Below are 24,347 nucleotides of genomic sequence, written 5' to 3' on the forward strand. Positions count from 1 at the left end.
ATACTGGCTGTGGAATTCTGGGAGTTGAAGTCCATTTATGCTGGTTCAGGAACTCAGGGAGGGAAAGTTAACCCACGCTGGCTAGAGAATGCTGGGAGTTGAAGTCCATTTGTGCTGGCTAGGGAATTCTGGGAGTTGAAGTCCACCCATACTGGCTAGGGAATTCTGGGATGGAAATGACTCTCCCAATTATGGTCATAAGTCAAAGACTACCTGTAGTATTTTGGTCTTGGGTAGAAAACAAGCTAAATCCATTTTGTCTCTGAATTCTTCCCAGCGATGGCTCCGTGCGAGACCGGAATCAGCGGCCTGTTCAACTCTACCCAGAAGTCCCAGAAGTGCTGCACCGGTTGGACAGCGAAGGGATCGCCATGGCAGCTGCCTCTCGGTAAATCGGGGCCTGGCTTTTCCCGTTTGTATAGGCCACACGCCTCTACACACACCCATTGCGGTGAATTAACTGAATACAGGTAGTCCCCGACTTACGACGGTTCGTTTAGTGACCATTTGAAATTACAACGGCAGTGAAATAGGTGCCTTAGGAACCGTTTTACCACACTTATGACATTTATGGCATCACACGATCAAAATTCAGAGCTTGGCCACTGTGGTTCATACTAATGACAGTGGCAGCGTCCTGGGGAATGACACACGATCCCCTTTTGCGACGCGGAAGCCGGATTCACTTAACAACCGTGCCACTAACGTATCCACGGAAGTGATTCACTTAACAAAAGGGGCAAGAAAGGTCGTAAAATGGGGCAAAACTCACTTAACAAATGTCTCACCCGAAATGTTGGGCTTAGTTGTGGTCGTACGTCGAAGCTGGAATCCCAGCCTTTGGGTATTGTTCTGGCTCACAGGGAGTCCTCCACTTACGACTACTTGTTTAACGACCATTTGAAGTTACAACCGCACTGAAAAAACCCACTTAACAACTGGTCCTCGCACTTAAAACCGTGGCAACGTCCGTACAGTCATGCGATCAAAATTCGGGCGCCATTTTAACATCCCCGTTTGTGACTCTCCTGGCTGACTTCTGACAAACGTCAATGGGGGGAAAAAGCCGGATTCATTTAACGACTTCATGATTCATTTAACGGCAGTGATTTGCTTAGCAACCTTGCCCCCCCACCCCAAAAAAACCAATCAGGTGGCAATTCACTTAACAATCCATGTCCTTAGCAATGGAAATTCCGGTCCCGTTCACGGCCTTTAGTTGAGGGCTACCCGTATTTTAAATCCCCGAAATTACAGACCTTCGCTAGATAAATGCAGGCAGGGCAAGGTATCATAGAGCATGTGCAGAGGGCCAGTGGAGACGTTTTGCAGCCTGCCAAAGAAAGACGTAAAATTGCAGACGAAACAATTGGAATGCTAAAAATCTGGAAATGGGAACAGATGTTACGACTTTAACAGGCCGGGAAGACCGTAGGACACGCTCTGAGTGAAAAGTATTTCTTTACTTATTACACTGATATTAATTAAAAATGGATGGCGCTGTGGCCTAGAAGTGGAGCTCTCGCCTCAAAAACAGGAGGCTGTGAGTTCGATCCCAGGTAGAGGCAGATATTTCTCTCTCTGGCCACGATGAGAATATATCTGCTGAATATAACTCCGCATTGGCAACAAGAAAGGCATCCGGCCAGTAAATACTCAACTCCATTCAGTTGCCCAGACTCCACCCCAGAAGGAATTATGGCGTCATTAAAAGGAGAGGGATGATTGATATTAATTTAAAAATGTATTTAAATACTTGGTGGTCTGTAAACTAAAGTGCTGGCCAGTAGCTACAAAAAGCAGGTGGCTGGGGAATTCTGGGAGTTGAAGTCCTTAGGTCTTAAAATGGCCGAGGTTGCGGACTGCCTGACACCATCATTTGATAGCCCTCGCATTCGGACAATACGCCATCCTGGCTTAGGACGACCTCAGCTCGTTTTAGGAGAACAGCTTCCGGCGACCTTAGTTTGTTTGCTTTACAGACTTTACAGCTTAACAGAGTTGGACTAGGGACCTTTGAAGGTCATCTAGTCCAACCTCCCACCCACGCAAGCAGGAGACCCTACACCATTTCTGTTACAGATCTGTCCAGTCCTCCAGGGATGAAGCTCCCACAACTTCCGAAGGCAACTTCTGTTTCATCGGTTGATGGTTCTCACTGTCAGAAAATGCCTCCTTATTTCCAGGTTGAATCTCTCCTGGATCAGTTTCCATCCATTATTCCTTCTCTGGCCTTCGGGTGCCTTGGAAAATAGCTTGACCCCCTCCCCTCCTCTCTGGGGCAGCCCCTCAAATATTAGAAGATGGCTATCCTGTCTCCCCTGGTCCTTCTCTTCACTAGACCAGCCATGCCCAGTTCCTGCAACCGTTCATCCTATGTTTTATCCTCCAGTCACCTAATCCTCTTTCTTACTCTTCTCTGCACTCTTTCTAAAGTCTCCACATCTTTTTTTATAGTGTGGTGACCAAAACTGGATGCAGTACTCTAGGTGTGGTCTTACTAAGGCTTTGTAGAGTGGTGTTAGTACCTCCCTTGATCTTGATTGTATCCCTCTGTTAATGCAGTTTAGGATTGCATTGGCTTTTTTGGCTGCCGCTGCACACGGCTGGCTCATATTTAACTGGTTGTCCACTAAGACTCCAAGATCCCTCTCACAGTGACCGCTATTAAGCCTGGTTTCACTCAGTTTGTATGTGTACTTTTGGTTTTTCTTGCCTAAGTGTAAGTGCTGAGGGCACGGCCCTGTGCCTGGTGAGGATTCAAAAATCTGGGATTTCGTACTGTCTGGAACGAGCTCCCCCCGGAGATACGGAGGATCCCGGATCTGCGCAACTTCCGCCGCGCTCTAAAGACCTTTTTATTTCCCCAGGCGGGCCTGGCCTAACTTTCTCCCTCTTTTTAAACAATTTTGAATATTTTTTAGTATTTTTAATATTCGAAGTTTAAATTTGTTTTTAATTGATTGGGGTTTTAATCTGTCTGGGCCAAACTATTTCATTCGATTTTATTTCTGCTTTTTATATTTTGTATGTATGTATTTTATTGTTGGCTGTTCACCGCCCTGAGTCCTTCGGGAATAGGGCGGTATATAAATCAATTAAAAGTAAAGTAAGTAAAAGTAAAAAAAACGAGCTCCCTTTAGCGAACCGAGGTAAATGTCAACTCGCAAAGCATCCCTGGCCTGCTCTCGAGTTGCCATAAGGAAGGGGGATAGGAAACCAACGAAAAAGCACAGCAGATGCACAAGACAGATGCACATTCCAGACTTATCTCTCTCAAGGTTGTCTCTCAGGGTTACCCACAGCGGCCGGAGGGGAGTGATCTCTACAACATCGGAACCCTGACAGCAAGCCAGCCCTGACATTAAGCATGTTGTACGAACATACCCTATTCGGGGTAGAAATTGGTCCCTATTGCGGGATCTCAACTGTCTCATCTTTTCCTTCTCAGGACAGGCGAGATCCAAGGAGCCAGACAACTTTTAGATCTTTTTGGCTTAAATCGCTATTTTCGCTACACCGAAATATACCCTGGGAGTAAAATCACCCATTTTCAAAGGTAAAAAAAAATCTTTGGGGGTCTTTGTTTAACAATCCCATAATCTCTTGCGGGGTGGAGTCTGGGCAACTGAATGGAGCTAGCAGAGTGTTTTTTAATGGCCGGATGCCCTTCTTGTTACCAGTACAGAGTTTTGTTCGGCAGGTACATTCTCATTGTGGGGACAAGGCAAAATGTTGGTTATCCTGGCATGGCATGGCTACCTTATTTGTGACACCATCGGTCTCTGTGAATGTCTGGCCTTCCACCAGATCCCGAGGAGGTAGTCAAGGCTCAAAATCCCTTGGGGATCATCTTGAAGGATCAAGGAAGTGTGCCGTGTCTCCAGCAGGGCCTGCCCTATGAAATAGTCCTCGCCCTTACAACCGTTTGTAAACGTTGCTGGCTGGGGAATTCTGGGAGTTGAAGTCCACCCATCTTAAAGTTGCCAAGCTGGTGAAACACCTCTCCAAAGAACTGGAAATCTTAACTGGGATAGTGGTTGAGGGCCTTTTATGGACTAGGCAACTGTTTAACCAGGTTTGTGTAAGGTCTCCTGCCTTGAGCGGGGAGGACCTCGGAAGACCTCGGAAGTCCCTTCCACACCTATGATTCTCCGTTCTATGTTCTCCTTGTCTCCTCTCCAGGTTGAATCAACAGAGTGGCATCCCGTTTCATCAGATGCTCTTCTTTGATGACGAAAGCAGGAATATTCGTGACGTCGGCACGCTAGGTATCCTTAAAAGAGGGTGCATGACGGGATTCTAGAACCTTCCATTCTTGGAGGAACCCCTGAGCTTAATTATTCTAGATCTGGGTGTGAAAGAGGGTAATTAAAATTTAGAGTCGACTGTCCCTGTTCACACAACACACTAATCCCTGTAATTGGCTAAATTAGGCTGGTGAGTTCTAGTTCTAGGTGGCTGAGTTCTAGGTGGCTGGGTGACTTTGGGCCAATCACCAGGAGACCGTGAGTTCTAGTCCCACCTTAAGCATGAAAGTCAACTGGGTGACTTTGGGCCAATCACCAGGAGACTGTGAGTTCTAGTCCCGTCTTATGCATGAAAGGCAACTAGGTGATTTTGGGCCAATCACCAGGAGACTGAGAGTTCTAGTCCCGCCTTAAGCGTGAGAGCCAGCCGGGTGACTTTTGGCCAATCACTAGGAGACGGTGAATTCTAGTTCCACCTTAAGCATGAAAGGCAACTGTGTGATTTTGGACCGATCACCAGTCCACAGTGAATTCTAGTCCCGCCTTAGGCATGAAAGCCAGCTGGTGGCCCAATCACCAGGAGAATGGGAGTTCTAGTCCCGCCTTAAGCATGAAAACCAGCCAGGTGACTTTCAGCCAATCACCAGGACATGGTGAATTCTAGTCCCGCCTTAGGCATGAAAGCCAGCTAGGTGACTTTGGGCCAGTCCCTCCTCACAGGGTTGTTGTTGTAGGGATAATAGGAGGAAGCAATATCAGGCATATTTGCCACCTTGAGTTACTTATAGAATAATAAAAGTGGGATCAAAATCCAATAAATAAATATAAATATTGTGATACCCAAAGGGAAGGGTAGTGTCTGAGCTGATGTAGTGGAACCATCGTTTTTGGAATCTAAAATCTCCAACTAAGACAAGTCCTCACCCCTACGTCCCTTCCTTTATCAACTCTTCAAAGATATAACGGTCTTGAAATAAGCTAACTTAACGACCGGTTCCTCATACTTACAACTGTCTCAACGCCCTCGCGGCAGGGGTGGGTTCTAAAATTGTTTACTACCGGTTCTGTGGGTGTGGCTTATTTTGTGGGCGTGGCTTGGTGGGGGAGGGTAATGTGACTGGGTGGGCGTCGCCAACATTTTTTTTTTTAACTTTTAAAAGCCTTTTTTCTACAACCTTAAGAAGTTGCAGAAAAAAATGCTTTGAAAAGCCTCTGCCGATCAGGCAACTCAGCTGGGATCGTCAGAGGCTTTTCCAAAGCATTTTTTTTATCACCTCTTCCGCTGAAGAGGTTGTAGAAAAAATGCTTTGAAAAGCCTCCGACGTTCCCAGCTGAGCCGCAGGATCATCAGAGGCTTTTTTTTTTTTTTTACTTTTAAAAGCATTTTTTCGGCCGAAGAGGTTGTAGAAAAAATGCTTTGAAAAGCCTCTGACGTTCCCAGCTGAGCCGCAGGATCATCAGAGGCTTTTTTTTTTTTAGTTTTAAAAGCATTTTTTCGGCCGAAGAGGTTGTAGAAAAAATGCTTTGAAAAGCCTCTGACGTTCCCAGCTGAGCCGCAGGATCATCAGAGGCTTTTTTTTTTTTTTAACTTTTAAAAGCATTTTTTCGGCCGTAGAGGTTGTAGAAAAAATGCTTTAAAAAAAAAGCCTCTGATGAGGTGGGCGGGGTAAGCGAGCGGCGACCGGGCCGGGGACCGGTTCGGGGGCGTGGCCAGCCAATGTTATTACTGGTTCTCAGAACTACTACAAATTTTTACTATCGGTTCTTGCTCTGAACCGGGAGCAACCCACCACTGCCTCGCAGCCACATAAATGGTGATCGAAAACACTCGGCGAACGTCATACATGATGTTCGCCGTGTCCCACACAATCAATCGCCATTTGCCAGCCGGTTTCCAACAAACCAAGTACACTGGGGAAGCCAGAGGAAAATCGCCAGTCGAGCTCTCGCAAGTGGCCTCAATGCCTGAGGAGGTTAAAAGAATAACTAAATTGACGGACAGTGTTAATTTTTTCCTGTTGTTTTCTTTCAGGAGTTGTGTGTGTCTCTGTTCCAAGAGGCATGACCCTTTCTCTCCTCAAAGACGGCTTAGAGAGTTTCGCACGCAGTTCCAGCTCTCATCCTGCCGACAAAGTTTAAACCTCAAACTCCCTGGATCTCCGTCTTCTGTTTCTCTCATGGAAAGCATCGGTCGGGGATTATGGACATTATTTATGTGTGAGGCGGAAAGAGCTCCAGTTTAATCCTTAAAAGAATTTTTCCGTCCCGCGGTTACAATAGACCGAGGTTCTGCCAACGTTGTGGTCCCTTTAAGACTTGCGGACTTCAACTCCCAGAATTCCCCAGCCAGCATGGAATTCTGGGACTTGAAGTCCACAAGTCTTAAAGGGGCCACGTTGGCAGAACCCTCGCCATTAAACCAGCGAAGCGAAGTCGTGTTTGTGACTTTCTTTCATCCCAATAAAAACTGGGAAAAAAAATATAAATCGATCTTTCCGTTTATCCATTAGCGCAGGGACTGCGGACAGTTAATCAGGTTTAAAGGATGATTTTGATTGGCGGAAAAGTCACCCGGGATCACGTTGCTGACCTCCGGAAGATAATAAAAACAGCTAAAGGGTTCTGAAAAGATTTTTATTTTATTTTTTATCTTTACCGTTTCTACTAATGCTCTTGGTTTAGCCTAAAACATTTGTTTCTCACTCAACTTTGGTAGCTTGAAGATTCCCAGAATTCCCCAGCCAGCGATAGACCTCGATTTATAATTACTCGTTCAGTGACCGTTCCAAGTTACGACGACACTGAAAAATGTGACTTTTGATCGCTTTTTACACCGATGAACTGTTCCCACATCCCCAAATCAGGTGGTCCAAATTGGGACACTTGGCAAGGCATAGAATCAAAATCCCGTGAAGGATTACTACTGCTTTACAAAGCCTTAGTAAGGCCACACCTGGAATCCAGCATCCATTTCTGGTCCCCACATTACAAAAAAACAGATGTTGAGACTTTGGAAAAAGTGCAGAGAAGAGCAACTAAGGTGATTAAAGGCCTGGAGATTAAAACATATGAAGAATGGTTGCAGGATTTGGGTTTGGCTAGTCTAAAGAAAAGAATTCGGGGGGGGGGGGACATGATAGCAGTATTCCAATATTTGAGGGGCTGCCCCAAAGAAGAGGGGGATCAATTTATTCTCCAGAGCACCTGAGGGCAGGACAAGAAGCAATGGATAGAAACTGATCAAGGAGAGAAGCAAGTTAGAACTAAGGAGAAATTTCCTAACCGTGAAGATAATTAACCAGTGGAACAGCTTGCCACCAGAAGTTGTAAGTGCTTCATCACTGGAGGTTTTTTAAGAAAAGCCTGGACTGCCACTTGTCTGAAATGGTCCAGGCTCTCCTGTTTGAGCACAAGTCTAGAAAACCTCCAAGGTTCCTTCCCAGCTCTATTCTAATTGATATTCTGGCTAAAATCGATCCATAAGTTTTGCAAAGGCCTTCCAGCCGAAAAAGCCAAACTTTACGACCAAAATCGAGCCCCAAAATGTCTGTTGCTAAACGAGAACTTTCAGTGACTTTTGTCCCGTTTGACGACCGTTCTTGCCACCGTCGTTAAGTGAATCACGGCCTTTGTTCAGTGACTAGCCTGGTTGTTAAGTGAATCCGGCTTTCCCCCCTTGACTTTGCTTATCGGAAAGGTCGCCGAAGGGGATCCGCAATGACCCTCCCGGACACTGCGACCGTCATAAATACGAGTCGGTTGTCAAAAGCGTCTGAATTTCCTGAATTCACGTGACCGCGGGGGTGCTGCGACGGTTGTGTGAAAAACAGCCATAAATAAATCACTTTTTTTCCCCCCCTGCTGCCGTTAGGACCTCAAAATGGTCACTAAACGAGTGGTTGTAAGTCGAGGACAACCTGTGCAGGATCTGGGAAAGAAATGGCTAACAAAATGGCTGGAAAGGGACCTTGGAGGTCATCTAGTCCAACCCCCCCAAACCCACTTCAGACAAATGAATTTGAGTGGACTAAAGGGTGCAGCCCCTCTAAAGGCCTGGAAAAGATTTTTTGGGGGTTACTGTTCCTTTAAGAGACAGAAGGGTGGGACAATGACGTCACAAGGCACATGATTTATCGGCTCTCCCAAATCCTCTTCTCTCCCCTCCCACAATGCTTTCATCTCATGTCTCTAGAGGAAAAAGCTGAGTCATTTTACCCCTTATTTCCGGTTCTCATTCGTTAGTACTAGCGGGATATTTTAGGACCCAATGGAAGTATTTCAAGACTCTCCAACCAATTAATTGGCTTTTAATGTATTCATTCCTTTACTTAAATATTTCCAGGTGGCCATTTCAATGCCAATTGATGCCGTTTTCCATTACATCTGCTTTCTTCTCTTTGCGTAGTAGCCCTCTCTTTTTCCACTCTTGCTTCGCTCGGGAGCCGGTCGTTTACGAGCGCATAAATGCAAACCCTTGCCTCCCTTTAGTTTGTTTCCACCCTCGTGGCACGTGACGGGGGCGGGGCGAGGTTGGTAGGTGGGTGAAGCCGGAAGAGGAAACCCAGTGAATTTCCCACCAGGCGAGATGAGTGGTTTGGGGAAGCTGTTTGGGAAAGGTGAGAGTCCTATTCCAGTTTTCCCCCCCCCGGCAGAGAGTTGGTATCGCCCGAAGCCCATAGGGGATCCAGAGATTTGGGAGCAACCAAGTGGCGCGAGGGGGGGAGGGGAGAAAGAAAGAGAAAGGGAGGGGGAGGAAAGAAAGGATGAATAGATGAAAAAGAGAGAAAAATAGGGGAGTTTACTATTTCCCCCCCCCCCCCTAAAAATGGGGCCTTATTTACAAGAAGTGTGGCTGGGTGGTTTTAATTGCTGCTGCTCCCCAGGGTGCATTGCCCCCTCCCCATTTATAGGAAAGGACCTGCTCATTATTTTGGGAGGGGTGTGTGAAGATGGATGGATGGGGAAGATTTGCATGGGAGATGTTGAGAGCCCCCTTTTTACAAATTCTGCTTTTTTCTTGTTTTTATATACCGTTGTTTTTTTTTAAAAAAAAAAAGCTGGAGTGAATTAATTTTATGGGAAGCTTAAGGTTAACGATGCATGCAACGCCCCCCCGTCCCCCCCCAAAAAAAATGGTGTATTCCACTAATGCATTGGGTTGGGGCTTGCAACAGAACCATAGAAGGCCCAACCCATTGAGGATGATGGGATCCCCAATCTGATGGGAATAACGGGATGCCCAACTCAGTGGGGATGATGGGACCCCCAACTCAATGGGGATGATGGGAACCCCAACTCAATGGGGATGATGGGAACCCCAACCCAATGGGGATGATGGGAACCCCAACTCAATGGGGATGATGGGGGTCCCAACTCAATGGGAATGGTGGGACCCCCCAACCCAATGGGGTCAATGGAACCCCCAACTCAATGAGGTTGACGGGACCCCCAACTCAATGGGGATGATGGGACCCACAACTCAATGGGGTTGATGGGACCCACAACTCAATGGGGTTGATGGGACCCACAACTCAATGGGGATGATGGGACCCACAACTCAATGAGGTTGATGGGACCCACAACTCAATGGGGTTGATGGGACCCACAACTCAATGGGGTTGATGGGACCCACAACTCAATGGGGATGATGGGAATCCCCACTCGATGGGGATGATGGGACCCCCAACTCAATGGGGATGATGGGATCCCCATTCAGTGGAGGTTGATGGGAATCCCCACTCGATGGGGATGATGGGACCCCCAACTCAATGGGGTTGATGGGACCCACAACTCAATGGGGATGATGGGATCCCCATTCAGTGGAGGTTGATGGGAATCCCCACTTGATGGGGATGATGGGACCCCCAACTCAATGGGGATGATGGGACCTCCAATTCAATGGGGATGACAGGGCCGCTCAAATTCTATGGAGATGACAGGGCCCCCCAAATTCAATGGGGATGATGGGGGCCCCAACTCAATGAGGACGATGGGACCCCCAAGTCAACAGGGATGACGACAGGATTACCATATTTGAACCAAGCAGCTTCGCAGTCATCATCTTGAGATAGATAGATAGATAGATAGATAGATAGATAGATAGATAGATAGATGATAGATAGATAGATAGATAGATAGATAGATAGATAAGGGAGGGAGGGAGGGAGAAAGAAAGAAAAAGAAAAGAAAGAAAGAAAGAAAGAAAGAAAGAAAGAAAGAAAGAAAGAAAGAAAGAAAGAAAGAAAGAAAGAAAGAAAGAAAGAAGAAAGAATTCTTTATTGGCCAAGTGTGATTGGGCACACAAGGAATTTGTCTTTGGTGCATATGCTCTCAGTGTACATAAAAAGAAAAGAGACATTTGTTAAGTATCATAAGGTACAACACTTAATGATAGTCATAGGGTACAAATAAGCAATCCGGAAACAATATCAATATAAATCGTAAGAATACAGCAACAAGTTACAGTCATACAGTCATAAATGGGAGGAGATGGGTGATAGGAACGATGAGAAGATTAATAGTAGTGCAGACTTAGTGAATAGTTTGTCAGTGTTGAGGGAATTATTTGTTTAGCAGAGTGATGGCGTTCGGGGGAAAAAAACTGTCCTTGTGCCTGGCTAGTTGTTCTGGTGTGCAGTGCCCTATAGCGTCGTTTTGAGGGTTGGAGTTGAAACAGTTTATGTCCAGGATGTGAGGGGTCTGTAGATATTTTCCCAGCCCTCTTTTTGACTCGTACAGGATACAGGTCCTCAATGGAAGGCAGGTTGGTAGCAATATTTTTTTTTTGTTCTCTATGTTCTTTTGTACTAAGTAGAGTTTCCTGTTACACTTGAGCAGTTAAGCAGTAAAGCACATGGTGACTGTACCCTTTATTTGTGGTGCTATATAGCTTTATTTGTGGTGCAGCATACAGGTCCTCAATGGAAGGCAGGTTGGTAGCCATTGTTTTTTCTGCAGTTCTAATGATCCTCTGAAATCTGGGTCTGTCTTGTTGGGTTGCAGAACCAAACCAGACAGTTAGTAGAGATGGTTCTCCGCTGGTCAAATTTCTTTGATGTGACACCCGCCCTTCCTCCCTTCTCCTGTTCTCCAGGCAAGAAGGCTAAGGCCCCCACCCCGCAGGAGGCCATCCAGAAGCTGCACGAGACGGAAACCATCTTGGTCAAGAAGCAGGAATTCCTGGAGGAGAAGATCCAGCAGGAGCTGCAGTCGGCTAAGAAACATGGCACGAAGAACAAAAGAGGTAGGAGGGTTAGAGGAGCCGGGAAAAATATAAAATAAATAGGAAAGGCCTTCTCCCCAAATAGGTAGTCCTCAACTTACGACCCACAGTCGCGTCCCAAATTGTATGTTGTTAAGGGAGAAATTTTGTCGAGCGAGTTTGGCCCCGTTTTCTTGCCACCGTTGTTAACGGAATTCCCTGCGGTTGTTAAATTAGTAACCCGGTTGTTAAGTGAATCCGGTTTCTCCAGGACGCAAAAAAAGGAGATCGTGTGACTCCGGGATTCTGCAACCGTCATAAGTGTGAGTCAATTGTCCAACGTCCAAATGTAAATCACATGGGGTTAGTGCTGTAATGGTACCATCATTAATTTTATTGATGGTTATTTATGGGCCAAACTTATTTAATTATTTTAAATCTATTTTAACTTTTGTGTACAAATGTTTTACTTTGGCTGTTCACCGCCCTGAGTCCGAAAGGAGAAGGGCGGTATAGAAATCTGATAAAATAAATAAATAAATAAAATAAAATTTAGAAAAATGGATATTGCGGCCACATTCGCAAGGGGCGACTCAAGGCAGCTTACAAAAAGATAACAAACGCCCTCTAAAAGAAATAAAAAATAATAAAGTAATAATAATAATAAAATAATAACCCTTCCACCCCTTCCATCCTGGCGACGTACTACACGGTCGTAAGTGTGAACAGTGGTCCTAAGTCACTTTTTTTCCAGTGCCGTCGTAACTTTGAACGGTCGCTAAACGAACTAAATCAAGGGCTAGCTGTATTATCAGTTGTTGTTGGGTTTTTTTGGAAATGGACACGTGTGAATGCACATCCGTAGGTGTGCTTTGAGTCATGCGTTCGTTTTTTTTACCCTCATTGCAGAGAAGAGCTGATTTAGAGGGGAGCTCGGTCCATGGTGATTTCCTTGTAAACATTTCATGACCCAACTCAGTGCCTTCCATCGTGCCCTTAAAACCTATTTTTTCAAGCAAGCCGGGCTGGCTTAAGAAGAAATTTTTAAATGTTTTAAATGTTTTAATTGGTTGTGAGTTTTAATTGGGCCAAATTTATATATCTTTTAAGTGTTTTTTAATATTTGTACTGCATGTTTTTTAATTCTGGCTGTACACCGCCCTGAGTCCTCAGGGAGAAGGGCGGTATATAAATTCAATAATAAATAAATAAATAAATAAACTAGGTAACGTCATCGGTGCCTAACATCATCAGTGCACTGATAATGTTACCGAGTTCGGTCATGAAACGTCCACAAGGAAGCAACCAAAAATAAAAGAAGTGGTACCAATCCAGATGCACCAACTCGGCAAATATTACAAACCAAAATCCACAGATTCCACAAATTTTCAAAAATGTCCCAATGCTGTTTTTGCTTTCAATCCAGTCCAGTTATCCAAAACGGAAATAGAACAATTAAGCAATTTCAAGTCTTTTAAAATATATACTTGGGAAAAAATAAAATCAGTCCAAAATAGGTTCGCCGCTCCTCTGCATTTACTGCCCATCTTAGTAGAAAAAAAAAAAAAGTAAAAGTTTCTCACCGCTCTGATCACTGTCGTTCCGATCTTCCTTCCTGAAGTTGCCACAGCCTCCGCAGCCTAATGGCTGCTGCTCCGCTTCTGGAAAAAGGGCTTTCCTGGCTCAACCAGGGACTTAGCGATGTCCTTGGGAGCCTCAGGAAGTGCCCTCCACTACCACAAGTCTAAACGAGACTGTGTGGTCCGGTTCGGAACCGTCCAGGAGCGGAGTTTCTCGGCGGAGTTTCAGGAGCCCTAGAAACCCCGCGCATCTCGCCGCGACGCCAACTTCCGGTCTCAGAGAGCACCAAAGACCCCACAGTCATCGTCGTCGTCCTCCTCCTCCTCTCCTCTACGCACACCCCTCCCTCACCCCTCCCTTCTAGCACTGATAACGTTACCTAGTTCGGTCACGAAACGTCCACAAGGAAACAATCAAGCTCAGAGAGCACCAAAGACCACACAGCTCAACCCCAAACTACAAATATTCACTTTTACCGAAGGTCATTTAATCTCAGGGCCTCCCAAAGTCAGAAATCTTGATTTTGATTCACCAAAAAACTTCCCTGAGTTCAACAGCTTCATCAGAGGCGTAAAAAGCCCTTGTCATAAAACGGATGAGCCCTGATATTATTTATGCCTCCTTTGCTGGGCCAGATTTAAAGAAAAAGTACAAAAAGTTTTTTTTTTAAAAAAAAACACCCATATCAGTTTAAATCCTAAACTCCCAGATCTCTTTGTTTTAGCATATCTTTATACAGGCTGACTGACCTTGTCTGGATTTACTTAAAACAAACTCAGGCTGATAAGTAACTGGGATAGAAAACAATCTTAAATTCCTAGAGTGTAGCTGTTTCTCAACTTCAGCTACTTTAAGATGTCTGGACTTCAACTCCCAGAATTCCCCAGCAGGGTATGCTAGGCTGACTAAGGAATTCTGGGAGTTCCACACGTTTTAAAGTGAGCTTAAATGGTAAAATCCCCAGAAAAAGACTACAGGTAGGCCTCACAACCACAATTCAGCCTCAAATTTCTGTTGCTAAGTGAGGCATTTGTTAAATGAATTTTGTTCCATTTTACAACCTTTCTTGCCACAGTGGTTTTCAAGCAGTGGAAGCGTTTTAAACACACAAACACAGAGAGAGAGAGAGAGAGAGAGAGAGAGAGAGAGAGAGAGAGAGAGAGAGAGAGAAAGAGAGACACAGAGAGAGAGATGAGAGAGAGATACAGACACAGACAGAGAGAGAGACAGACAGACAAAGACAGAGAGATACAGACAGACAGAGAGAGAGACAGACAGACAAAGACAGACAGAGAGATATAGACAGACAGAGAGAGAGATACAGAGAGACAGGCAAAGATAGAAAGAGAGACAGAACGAGAGAGACAGAGAAATACAGACAGAGACAGAGAGATAGGCAAAGACAAAGAAAGACACAGAGAGACGAGAGAGAGACAGACAGACAGACAGAGAGACAGACAGACAGACAAAGACAAAGAAAGAGAGAGGAGAGAGAGATACAGAAAGACAGAGAGAGATACAGAGAGAGATACAGACAAAGACAGAGAAAGAGACAGAGAGAAAGAGAGAGACAGAGAGAGATGAGAGAGACACAGAGACAGAGACAAAGACAGACAGAGAGATGAGAGAGACAGAGAAAGACAGACAGACAGACAGACAGAGACACAGAGAGAGATGAGAGAGAGAGACAGAGACAAAGACAAGAGAGAGAGAGAGATGAGAGATACAGAGAGAGACACAGAGAGAGAGTGCGAGAGAGACAGACAGACAGAGAGATACAGAGAGAGGGAGACGAGAAAGAGACAGACAGACAGAGAGAATCACTAATCACATAAACCAAACTTCAGAGCTACGCGTTTGGGTGCTGGGATGGGGAGAAGAGAGGAGGAAAGTGAGGAAGAAGAGGAGAAAGAAGAGGTAGCAGGAGGAAGAGGAAGCAGGACCTCGGAAGAGGAAGAGGAGGAGGAAGAAGAATTAGCAGAAAGAGCGGGAGGAAGAGGAGGAAGGACGCCGAGCTCAGGAGTGGCAAGCCAGTTGCAAGTGCAGCTGGCAGGGAACTTTTGCACCGGGCTCAACGGCTGCTCTCCCACCCCAGACCCCACCCCTGCAGACTCCCGGCATGCCTGGGGGTAAAAGACACGCCTTCAGCTCACCTCCACCTGGCTGTCGCTGCCAGTCAATTGGCGTCCAAGGGGCCAGCGAGCTGCAGCTGCTATCGGGCATCACCGGCCTTCGTGCGCTCGCCACCTCCTGCGTGTCGGTCCGGATGAGTTTGACATGTTTGATCTATATCAGGGGTCTTCAACCTTGGCAACTTTTAAGACTTGTGGACTTCAACTCCCAGAGTTCATCAGAGCTGGCTGAGGAACTCTGGGAGTTGAAGTCCACAAGTCTTAAAAGTTGCCAAGGTTGGAGACATCCTGATCTATATTAATAAATCCAACACAATGAGTCCTTAACTCAACAACCACAATCGGGGAGCAGAGTTTATGTTGCTAAGACAGACGGTTATTAAGTGAGGCGGCCCCAATTTTACCGCCGTTGTCTTTTTGGCCATGCCGCAGTCGTTAAGCAAACCCAACGGTCGTTATATGAATCTGGCTTCTCCCCCTTTGACTTTGCATGTCGGAAGCCAGGTGGGAAGGTTGCCAGTGGAAGTTGTAATGTAAAGGCCTAGGGGTGTCGGTCCCTTTTTTCAGCGCCGTCGTAACTTGGAACGGTCGTAACTTGGAACAGTATGGCTGTTTGCAAGCCGCCTTGGACAACCAACCCAAATTCACAAATTTCCTATCTCATATTTGGCGTGTGGGTGCGTCAGTAAACATCCCCATGCTTCTCTCCTGCATGAGGACTAGAAACATGGCCGGGGGGGGGGCACTACATTTGCGACTTCCATTCGTTGCAGCTGCTCTGCAAGCCCTCAAGAGGAAGAAACGCTACGAGCAGCAGCTGACCCAAATCGACGGGACCCTCTCGACCATCGAATTCCAACGCGAGGCCCTCGAAAACGCCACCACCAACACCGAAGTGCTCAAGACCATGTCGGACGCGGCTCGGGCCATGAAAGAGGCGCACCAGCATATGTGAGTAGCGCGTTTTCCAGGCGGATATAGAATAAGCAGGCCGGTTCTCCTTGCGTTAAAAAAAATCCGGTCCGTGTTTTGCCTTTAGCTTAGAGCAGTGGGTTTTTTTTTTCCAGTCTGGGCCGCTTTTAAGACGGGTGGACTTCAACTCCCAGAATTCCCCACCCCGCAGTCCTCCTCTCTCTCCTCTTCCTTTTCGTCTCCCTTCTTCGCCTGCTCCTCCTCCTCTCCTCCTCCTCCTCCTCCTCCCTCCATTTCACAAACCCCCCCTCCCTTCCTACACTGATGATGTTACCAAGCTGGGTCATGAAACGTCTGTAAGAAAAGCACCAAGCTCCGAGAGCATCAAGGACCCCACAGCCCTTTTCCTCCTCCTCCTCCTCTTCCTCCTTCGCTCCCCTCCACCAGCTCTTTCTCCCCTCCCCTCCCTTCTCTCTTCCTCCCTCCACTTCACGAACCCCACTGCCTTCTTACACTGATGATGTTACCTAGCTGGGTCACGAAACGGCCTGCAAGAAAAAAGCTGCCAAGCTCAAGAGACCGACAAGGATCTCCACGGCTTTCTCTTTCTCTTCCACCCCCCACCCTCCAGGGACATCGACAAAGTGGACGACTTAATGGCCGAAATCACCGAACAGCAGGACATCGCCCAACAGATCTCGGATGCCATATCTAAGCCGGTCGGCTTCGGGGACGACGTGGATGAGGTAAGTGGAGGGCTGAGAGATCCGTGGGGGTGGCCTTTGGAGGGACGAGTGGACTTCAACTCCCAGAATTCCTCACCCCACAGTCCTCCTGCTCCTCCTCCTCTTCCTCCTCCTCCTTCTCTCCCTTTTCCTTCTCTCTTCCTCTTCCTTCTTCTCTTCCTTTTCCTCCTCTTCCTTTTCTTCCTCCTCCTTCCTTTTCCTCCTCTTCATTTTCTTCCTTTTCCTTTTCCTTCTCTTCCTTCTCTTCCTTTTCCTCCTTTTCATCCTCCTCCTTCTCTTCCTTTTCATTCTCTCTTCCTCTTCCTCCTTCTCTTCCTTTTCCTTCTCTCTTCCTCTTCCTCCTCCTCTCCCTTTTCCTCCTCTTCCTTTTCTTCCTTTTTCTTCTCTTCCTCCTCTTCCTTCTCCTTCTTCCTATTCCTTCTTCTTTTCCTTTTCCTCCTCTTCCTTTTCCTTCTCTCCACCTCCTTCTCTTCCTTTTCCTCCTCTTCCTCTTCCTCCTTTTCTTTTTCATTCTCTCTTCCTCCTTCTCTTCCTTTTCATTTTCTCTTCCTCTTACTCCTTCTCTTCCTCTTCCTCCTCCTTCTCTTCCTTTTTCTTCTTTCCTTTTCCTTCTCTTCCTTTTCCTTCTCTTCCTTTTCCTTCTCTCTTCCTCTTCCTCCTCCTCCTATTCGTTTTCCTTCTCTCCTCCTCCTTCTCTTCCTTTTCCTTCTCTCCTCCTCCTTCTCTACTTTCTCTCTTCCTCTTCCTCCTTTTCTTCCTTCTCTTCCTTTTTCTTCCCTCTTCCTCTTCCTCCTTTCCTCTTCCTTTTCCTTCTCTCTTCCTCTTCCTCTTTCTTTTTCTTCTCTCCTCTTCCTTCTCTTCCTTTTCCTTCTCTCCACATCCTTCTCTTCCTTTTCCTTCTCTCCTCCTCTTCCTCCTCCTCCTTCTCTTCCTTTTCCTTTTCCTTCTCTCTTACTCCTTTTCTTCCTTTTCCTCCTCCTCCTCCTCTTCCTCCTCCTCTTCCTTTTCCTTCTCTCCACCTCCTTCTCTTCCTTTTTCTTCTCTCCTCTTCTTCCTCCTCCTCCCCTCCTCTGCCTGCTCCTCCTCCTGTCCTTCCCTGCATGGGGCTTTGGATGCGAATCTCGCCCTTCTGCCTTCTCAGGACGAGTTGCTGGCTGAACTGGAAGAGATGGAACAGGAAGATCTGGACAAAGAGCTTCTGAATGTTGGGGAGGCCAGTCCGGAGCTGCCCAATATCCCCTCTTCTCGCCTCCCCAGTGTGCCAGGTACGACAACATCCAGGCCCCCGAAGCTTAATGCAGGTAGTCTTCGATTTACGTCCGCAAGACCACTAACATTCCTGTCACTCAGCAAGGCGGGGATTAATGCACTCGCACCTAGTTTTACGACCCTTTTGTTAAGTGAAACACAGCATTTGTTACGTGAATCAGACATTTGTTAAGTGAATCAGACATTTGTTAAGTGAATCCCAGCTTCCCTGTTGAATTTCTGGTCTGAAGCCAGCTGGGAAGGTTGCAAATGGCGGTCATGTGACCCCGGGATGCTGCAGCCGGTGTAAAAATACATGCCAGTTGTCAAGCGGCTAAATTTTAATAATTTCACCACAGGGAAGCTGCAACAGTCATAAGTATGAGGACCGGTCATAAGTATGAGGACTGGTCAGTGATTTGTAACTTCGGTCACTAAACGAATGGTTCTAAGTCAAGACCACCTGTATCATGTCACGAAAGACACCCCCCCTCCTTCAGTCTTACCCCTTCTAGTTGTGGCGGACGTACAGGTCGTCCTCGACATACGACCACAACTGAGCCCAACATTTACGTTGTTAAGGGAGAACACTTCTCAAGTGAGCTTTGCCCCGTTTTATGACCTTCTTTGCCACCGTTGGTTAAGTGAATCCCTGCCGTCCTTAAGTTAGTAACAACGTTGTTAAGTGAATCCGGCCTCCCCCGTTAACTTCGCTTGCCAGAAAAATCGCAGAAGGGATAATCCCGTGACCCCGGAACTCTGCGACCGTCATAAATACGAGTCGGTGGCCAAGCATCTGAATTTCGATCACGTGACCGTAGGGTTGGCTGCAAAGGTCGTTAAGAGTGAAAAATCAGTCGCAAGTCCCGTTTTCTTCAGCGCCCGTTGTCACTCCGGTCACGAAATGAACCGCTGTAAGCCTAGGGCAGGGGTCAGCAACCTGCGGCTCCAGAGCTGCATGCGGCTCTTTGGGCCCTCTGCTGTGGCTCCCTGTCAGGTTATCCCACCACTGGCTGGTTCTCCCCTCCCAGTCACTCCTCGCCTGGCCTGAGAAGGTAAGGGCGACGGCGGGGGATGGAGAAGCAGCCAGGACAGAGACAGAGAGATACAGAGAGAGTGGGAGAGAGAGAGACATAGAGAGATAGGGAGAGGGAGAGAGAGATAGAGAGATACAGTGAGAGTGGGAGAGAAAGAGACAGAGAGATACAGAGAGAGAGGGAGGGAGAGATATAGAGAGATACAGTGAGAGGGGGAGAAATTTTATTTTTTTTTAATTTAGAAAGAAATAATTAAGAAAGAGACATAGATACAGAGAGAGAGAGAGATAGAGAGATACAGTGAGAGGGGGAGAGAAAGAGACATAGAGAGATACAGAGAGAGAGGGAGGGAGGGAGAGATATAGAGAGATACAGTGAGAGGGAGAAAGAGACATAGATACAGAGAGAGAGGGAGAGAGACAGATACATAGAGAGAGGGAGAGAGAGATATAGAGAGATATAGTGAGAGGGGGAGAGAGAGAGACATAGATACAGAGAGAGAGAGAGAGAGGGAGATATATAGAGAGATACAGTGAGGGGGAGAGAGAGAGACAGAGATACAGAGAGAGGGAGAGAGGGAGATATATAGAGAGATACAGTGAGAGGGGGAGAGAGAGAGACATAGAGAGATACAGAGAGAGAGAGAGAGGGAGATATATAGAGAGATACAGTGAGAGGGGGAGAGAGAGAGACATAGAGAGATACAGTGAGAGGGAGAGAGGGAGATATATAGAGAGATACAGTGAGAGGGAGAGGGAGAGACATAGATACAGAGAGAGGGAGGGAGAGAGATATAGAGAGATACAGTGAGAGGGGGAGAAAGAGAGACAGATACAGAGAGGGGGAGAGAGAGAGAGACAGAGAGATACAGAGAGAGATACAGAGAGAGGTAGAGAGAGAGAGAGACATAGAGAGATACAGTGAGAGGGGGAGAGAGAGAGACATAGGGAGATACAGAGAGAGAGAGAGGGGGAGATATATAGAGAGATACAGTGAGGGGGAGAGAGAGAGACATAGATACAGAGAGAGGGAGAGAGGGAGATATATAGAGAGATAGAGGGAGAGGGAGAGGGAGAGACAGAGAGGGAGGGAGAGAGATATAGAGAGATACAGTGAGAGGGGGAGAAAGAGAGACAGAGATATAGAGAGGGGGAGAGAGAGAGAGACATAGAGAGATACAGAGAGATACAGAGAGAGGGAGGGAGAGAGAGAGGGGAGAGAGAAATATGTCAAAAGGATTTTGTGGTTCCCGATGTTTTTTAACAACTGGTTCTCTGCCCTAATGACCAGTTGTGTAGGCGTGGCTAGGGGGGGTCATGTGACTGGTGGAAGTGAATGACATCGAGTTGGCCACGCCCACCCAGGTTTTGTGGCTCCCGGTGTTTTCTTTTCTGTGGGAAACGGGTCCAAATGGCCCTTTGAATGTTTAAGGTTGCCGACCCATGGCCTAGGGACTACAGCTGCCGGGTGCCAGCTGTGGATAATGGGATGCCAGTCCCGCCCAGCAGAAATTGAACACGGACGGTGGGGCCCCTTTCCGCAAGGTCCCGGATTCAAATCCTGCCTTTTTTTTTTCTTCCCCGCAGCTTCCAAAGTGCCATCGGCCTCCCTGGATGAGGAAGACGAGGAAATGAAACAGCTTGCCGCCTGGGTGTCGTGATGCATTGTGGGAAATTCCCTCCCTTCCTCGCCTCCCTTGGTTTTCTACGGAGAAATAGGCAGTGAGAGATGGAGAAGATCCAATTTTCTCCCCTCCGGTTTCCATGGCCAGGAAAGTTACGGGGAGGGGCGGGGGGGGAGGTCGAAAAAGAGGGGAGGGCCGGAAGTCACACCCACATACACACCCTGCCTAAAATGACCTTACGTGCCGAATGTAAAGAGTTTTATAGACAGATTTATATAAATATATATATATATCTATATATCTACAATATAGAACGGGAGCCTGTTCGGGGGGGTGAGAGAGGGTATCGGGGCTGAAAAGACCTCCCGCCCCGCCCCCCCTCCAGATAAAGACTGAATCTTGATATCATCTAGAGATTAACTTTCTTTTTTTTTTTTTCAGTTTTCAAAAAAACAAAACAAAACAGGATTTTGGCCCGCGTTGAGGGGGGGCTCAGGAGGAGTGGCAAAACCCGGTCGGAAAATGAAGCTTGGGGGAAAAAAAAAAGAAAAATTCTCGAGAATTTTGACCCTCTGTTATTGTCCTTCGTTGTCTGGCTATTTGTCCAATTTTGGGGCGTCCGTTCCCGTAACTGTTGCTCGCTCTCTCGCTCTCCCCCTTTTGGGACAGAAGGGGGGGGGAATGGGGAGGGGGGTGTCAGCTTCGTCTGTTGCCAAACACACAAAACACACAAACTCCGGTTGTGTAAAGGATACCGTCTAGGATTCTCCTCCCGCGTGTTGCAAAGGATTTTTTTTGGGGGGGCGGGTTTTGTGGGGGGGAGCGGGCCGGCGTTCCGCCTTGGAAGGCTGGACGGATGGATGGAAGGAGGGTGGGCGGACGGGCGAGGGGAGGCGGGAAATATCGGGGAACAAAGGGAGAAAAATTGTGACTTAGTTTGGACTGGAGGTACTCGTTCTGTCCTGGTTTTATCGGTAGCGTGTATCTGTTAAAACACGGTTTTTTTTGGGTGGGGGGGTTCGTCGGTTAACGGTTTACTTCGACTCGCGCCTGGTGTTTTTTCTCTTTTCTGTTTTAAAGCTTGCTCGTTCTGTCTTTCTCTCTTTTTTTTTTCCTTTTTTTTAAAAATTGACTTGTGGGCAGGAGCTGGGATGGTGGGTGGGGGAAGCGTGGCCCCACCCCCCGCCACTGACACGCGTGTACTCCTGCGGTGACCTGTTGCTATGTTGCTTTCTGTGCCCGGTGAATAAAGTGCCCTGAACTGTGTTGTCTGAACTGAGTGGCATGTGACGTTTGTTTTTCTCCAGCACCCCCCAAAAAACTGGAATTTGCACCCAAAACCAGTGTTTTTTTTTTAACCTCCGCCACTTTAAGAGGTACGAACTTCAACTCCCAGAATTCCTCAGCCAGCCACGCTGGCTGGGGAATTCTGGGAGTTGAAGTCCGTAACTCTTAAAAGTGCCCGAGGTTAGGAAAAAAAATCACAGTTTTGGTAACCAAAAATCAGAAATCTGATAATTTCTTGCCTGATTTTTTTTTTTTTTTACAGAATGAATCTTTTACCTCATTTTGCCATCTTGAACCAATTATCCCAGTGTTTTTCAACCTCAGCCGCTTTTAAGATGCCTGGACTTCAACTCCCAGAATTCCACGCTTATGGGGATTTCCCCTCCCAGGATTCTAGGCTTAAGATATGTGGACTTTAATTGATTTATCCCAGGGTTTTTCAGTCTTAGCCACTTTAAGATGCATGCACTTCAACTCCCAGAATTCCATGCTTTACGTGGATTTCACCTCCCAGGATTCTAAGTTTAAGAGGTGAACTTCAACTCCCAGAATTCCATGCTTTATGTGGATTTCACCTCCCAGGATTCTAGGTTTAAGAGGTGAACTTCAACTCCCAGAATTCCATGCTTTACGTGGATTTCACCTCCCAGGATTCTAGGTTTAAGAGGTGAACTTCAACTCCCAGAATTCCATGCTTTACGTGGATTTCACCTCCCAGGATTCTAGGTTTAAGAGGTGAACTTCAACTCCCAGAATTCCATGCTCTACGTGGATTTCACCTCCCAGGATTCTAGGTTTAAGAGGTGAACTTCAACTCCCAGAATTCCATGCTGTGTGTGGATTTAATCTCCCAGGATTCTAAGTTTAAGAGGTGAACTTCAACTCCCAGAATTCCATGCCTTATGTGGATTTCACCTCCCAGGATTCTAAATTTACGAGGTGAACTTCAACTCCCAGAATTCCATGCTTTACGTGGATTTCACCTCCCAGGATTCTAGGTTTAAGAGGTGAACTTCAACTCCCAGAATTCCATGCTTTACGTGGATTTCACCTCCCAGGATTCTAGGTTTAAGAGGTGAACTTCAACTCCCAGAATTCCATGCTTTATGTAGATTTCACCTCCCAGGATTCCATGCTTAAGAGACTTGGTGCTTCTTTGAGCTTGGTTGTTTTCTTGAAGACGTTTCATTTCCCAAACTAGCTAACATCTCCAGTCCTAGACTTCAATTCCCACAATTCCAAGCTGGCTGGGGAACCCTGGGAGTTGAAGTCCCTCCATCTTAAAGTGGCCACGTTCAGAAACACGAAACTCTGTCCACCTTTGGAAAAAATACAGGTTGTCCTCGACGTACGACCACGACGGAGCCCCACATTTCTGTTGCTAAGTGAGACATTGGTGACGCGAGTTTTGCCCCGTCTTACGACCTTTCTTGCCACCGTTGTTAAGTGAATCAACGCAGTTGTTAAGTTAGGAACACGGTTGTTAAGGGAGTCGGACTTTTTCCCCATCGACGTTGCTGGTCAGGTGATCGCAAAAAAAGGGGATGACGTGACTCCAGGACCCTGCACCCGTCATAATTATGAGTCGGTTGCTAAGCATCTGAACTTTTATCACACGACCATGGGGATACCACAAAGGAGCCTTGGTGGTGCAGCGAACTAAAGTGCTGTTAAGTAGCACTTAGCTGCCAGCTGCCTGCAATTACTGCGAGTTCAAATCTCACCAGGCTCAAGGTTGACTCAGCCTTCCATCCTTCCCAGGTAGGTAAAATGAGGACCCAGATTGTGGGGGGCAATAAACTGACTTTGTATAAAAAAGAACACCGCTTAGGGGGGGCCGAAAGCCCTACTAAGCAGGTATATACAAAAGTATGAAGGCTATTGCTTAACGCATTGTAAGCCCCCCTGTGTGAAAAGCAGTCCTAAATTATTTCGGTGACGCTCAGATGATATTCAGCTGGTTCGGGCCAATTCTATTTAGGCACGATTTTGAATCTGGGCATGTGTGTGGAAGGCGCGCGCACCAGCAAAGAGCATATGCGGACGGGGCATGTGTGCCAGGGGTGAAATGCTCCCGGTTCAGACCGGATCACCCGATCCAGTAGCGATGGAGGTTTGGAGAACCGGTAGCAAAAATCCCTGCCCGCCTCCCCCCTACATGCCCAGCTGAGCCGCACAATTATCAGAGGCTTTTTTTTTTTTTTTAACTTTTAAAAGCATTTTTTCTACAACCTCTTCGGCCGAAAAAATGCTTTTAAAAGTATTTTAAAAAGCCTCTGATGATCGCGCGGCTCAGCTGGGATCGTCAGAGGCATTTAAAAGGAAAAAA

The 24,347-nt window shown here is 46.8% G+C and overlaps 2 protein-coding genes across 2 annotated transcripts in view; both read left to right on the top strand.

Moving 5' to 3' along the window:
* The window catches only part of MDP1 (magnesium dependent phosphatase 1), an 8,708-nt gene extending 1,993 nt beyond the window's left edge, over positions 1-6,715 (top strand). Inside the window, exons 3-6 of the mRNA XM_070954797.1 lie at positions 278-388; positions 3,452-3,559; positions 4,186-4,271; positions 6,283-6,715. Coding sequence (XP_070810898.1) covers positions 278-388; positions 3,452-3,559; positions 4,186-4,271; positions 6,283-6,389 — 412 coding nt within the window. The 3' untranslated portion in view covers positions 6,390-6,715. The remainder of the gene's footprint in view (positions 1-277; positions 389-3,451; positions 3,560-4,185; positions 4,272-6,282) is intronic.
* Positions 6,716-8,795: 2,080 nt separating this feature from the next.
* CHMP4A (charged multivesicular body protein 4A) lies at positions 8,796-21,526 on the top strand. The gene is made up of 6 exons (XM_070954291.1): positions 8,796-8,866; positions 11,344-11,493; positions 15,938-16,115; positions 16,708-16,822; positions 17,964-18,087; positions 20,694-21,526. Exons 1-6 carry the CDS (start codon positions 8,836-8,838, stop codon positions 20,765-20,767), a joined length of 672 nt encoding a protein of 223 aa, XP_070810392.1. The 5' UTR covers positions 8,796-8,835; the 3' UTR covers positions 20,768-21,526.
* The last annotated feature ends 2,821 nt before the right edge of the window (positions 21,527-24,347 follow it).

Source organism: Pituophis catenifer, unplaced genomic scaffold (genome assembly GCF_029215685.1).
Source record: "Pituophis catenifer annectens isolate HBS135680 unplaced genomic scaffold, rPitCat1.0.hap2 SCAF_15, whole genome shotgun sequence".
NCBI lineage: Eukaryota > Metazoa > Chordata > Lepidosauria > Squamata > Colubridae > Pituophis > Pituophis catenifer.

What these genes read in the sequence shown, in the direction of transcription:
- CHMP4A (XM_070954291.1), top strand. Translation starts at nt 8,836, where the DNA reads ATGAGTGGTTTGGGGAAGCTGTTTGGGAAAG. An exon ending in AAAGAGGCGCACCAGCATAT is followed by an intron (nt 16,116 to 16,707) that starts GTGAGTAGCGCG and finishes CCCACCCTCCAG; the next exon opens with GGACATCGACAAAGTGGACG. An exon ending in TCGGGGACGACGTGGATGAG is followed by an intron (nt 16,823 to 17,963) that starts GTAAGTGGAGGG and finishes CTGCCTTCTCAG; the next exon opens with GACGAGTTGCTGGCTGAACT.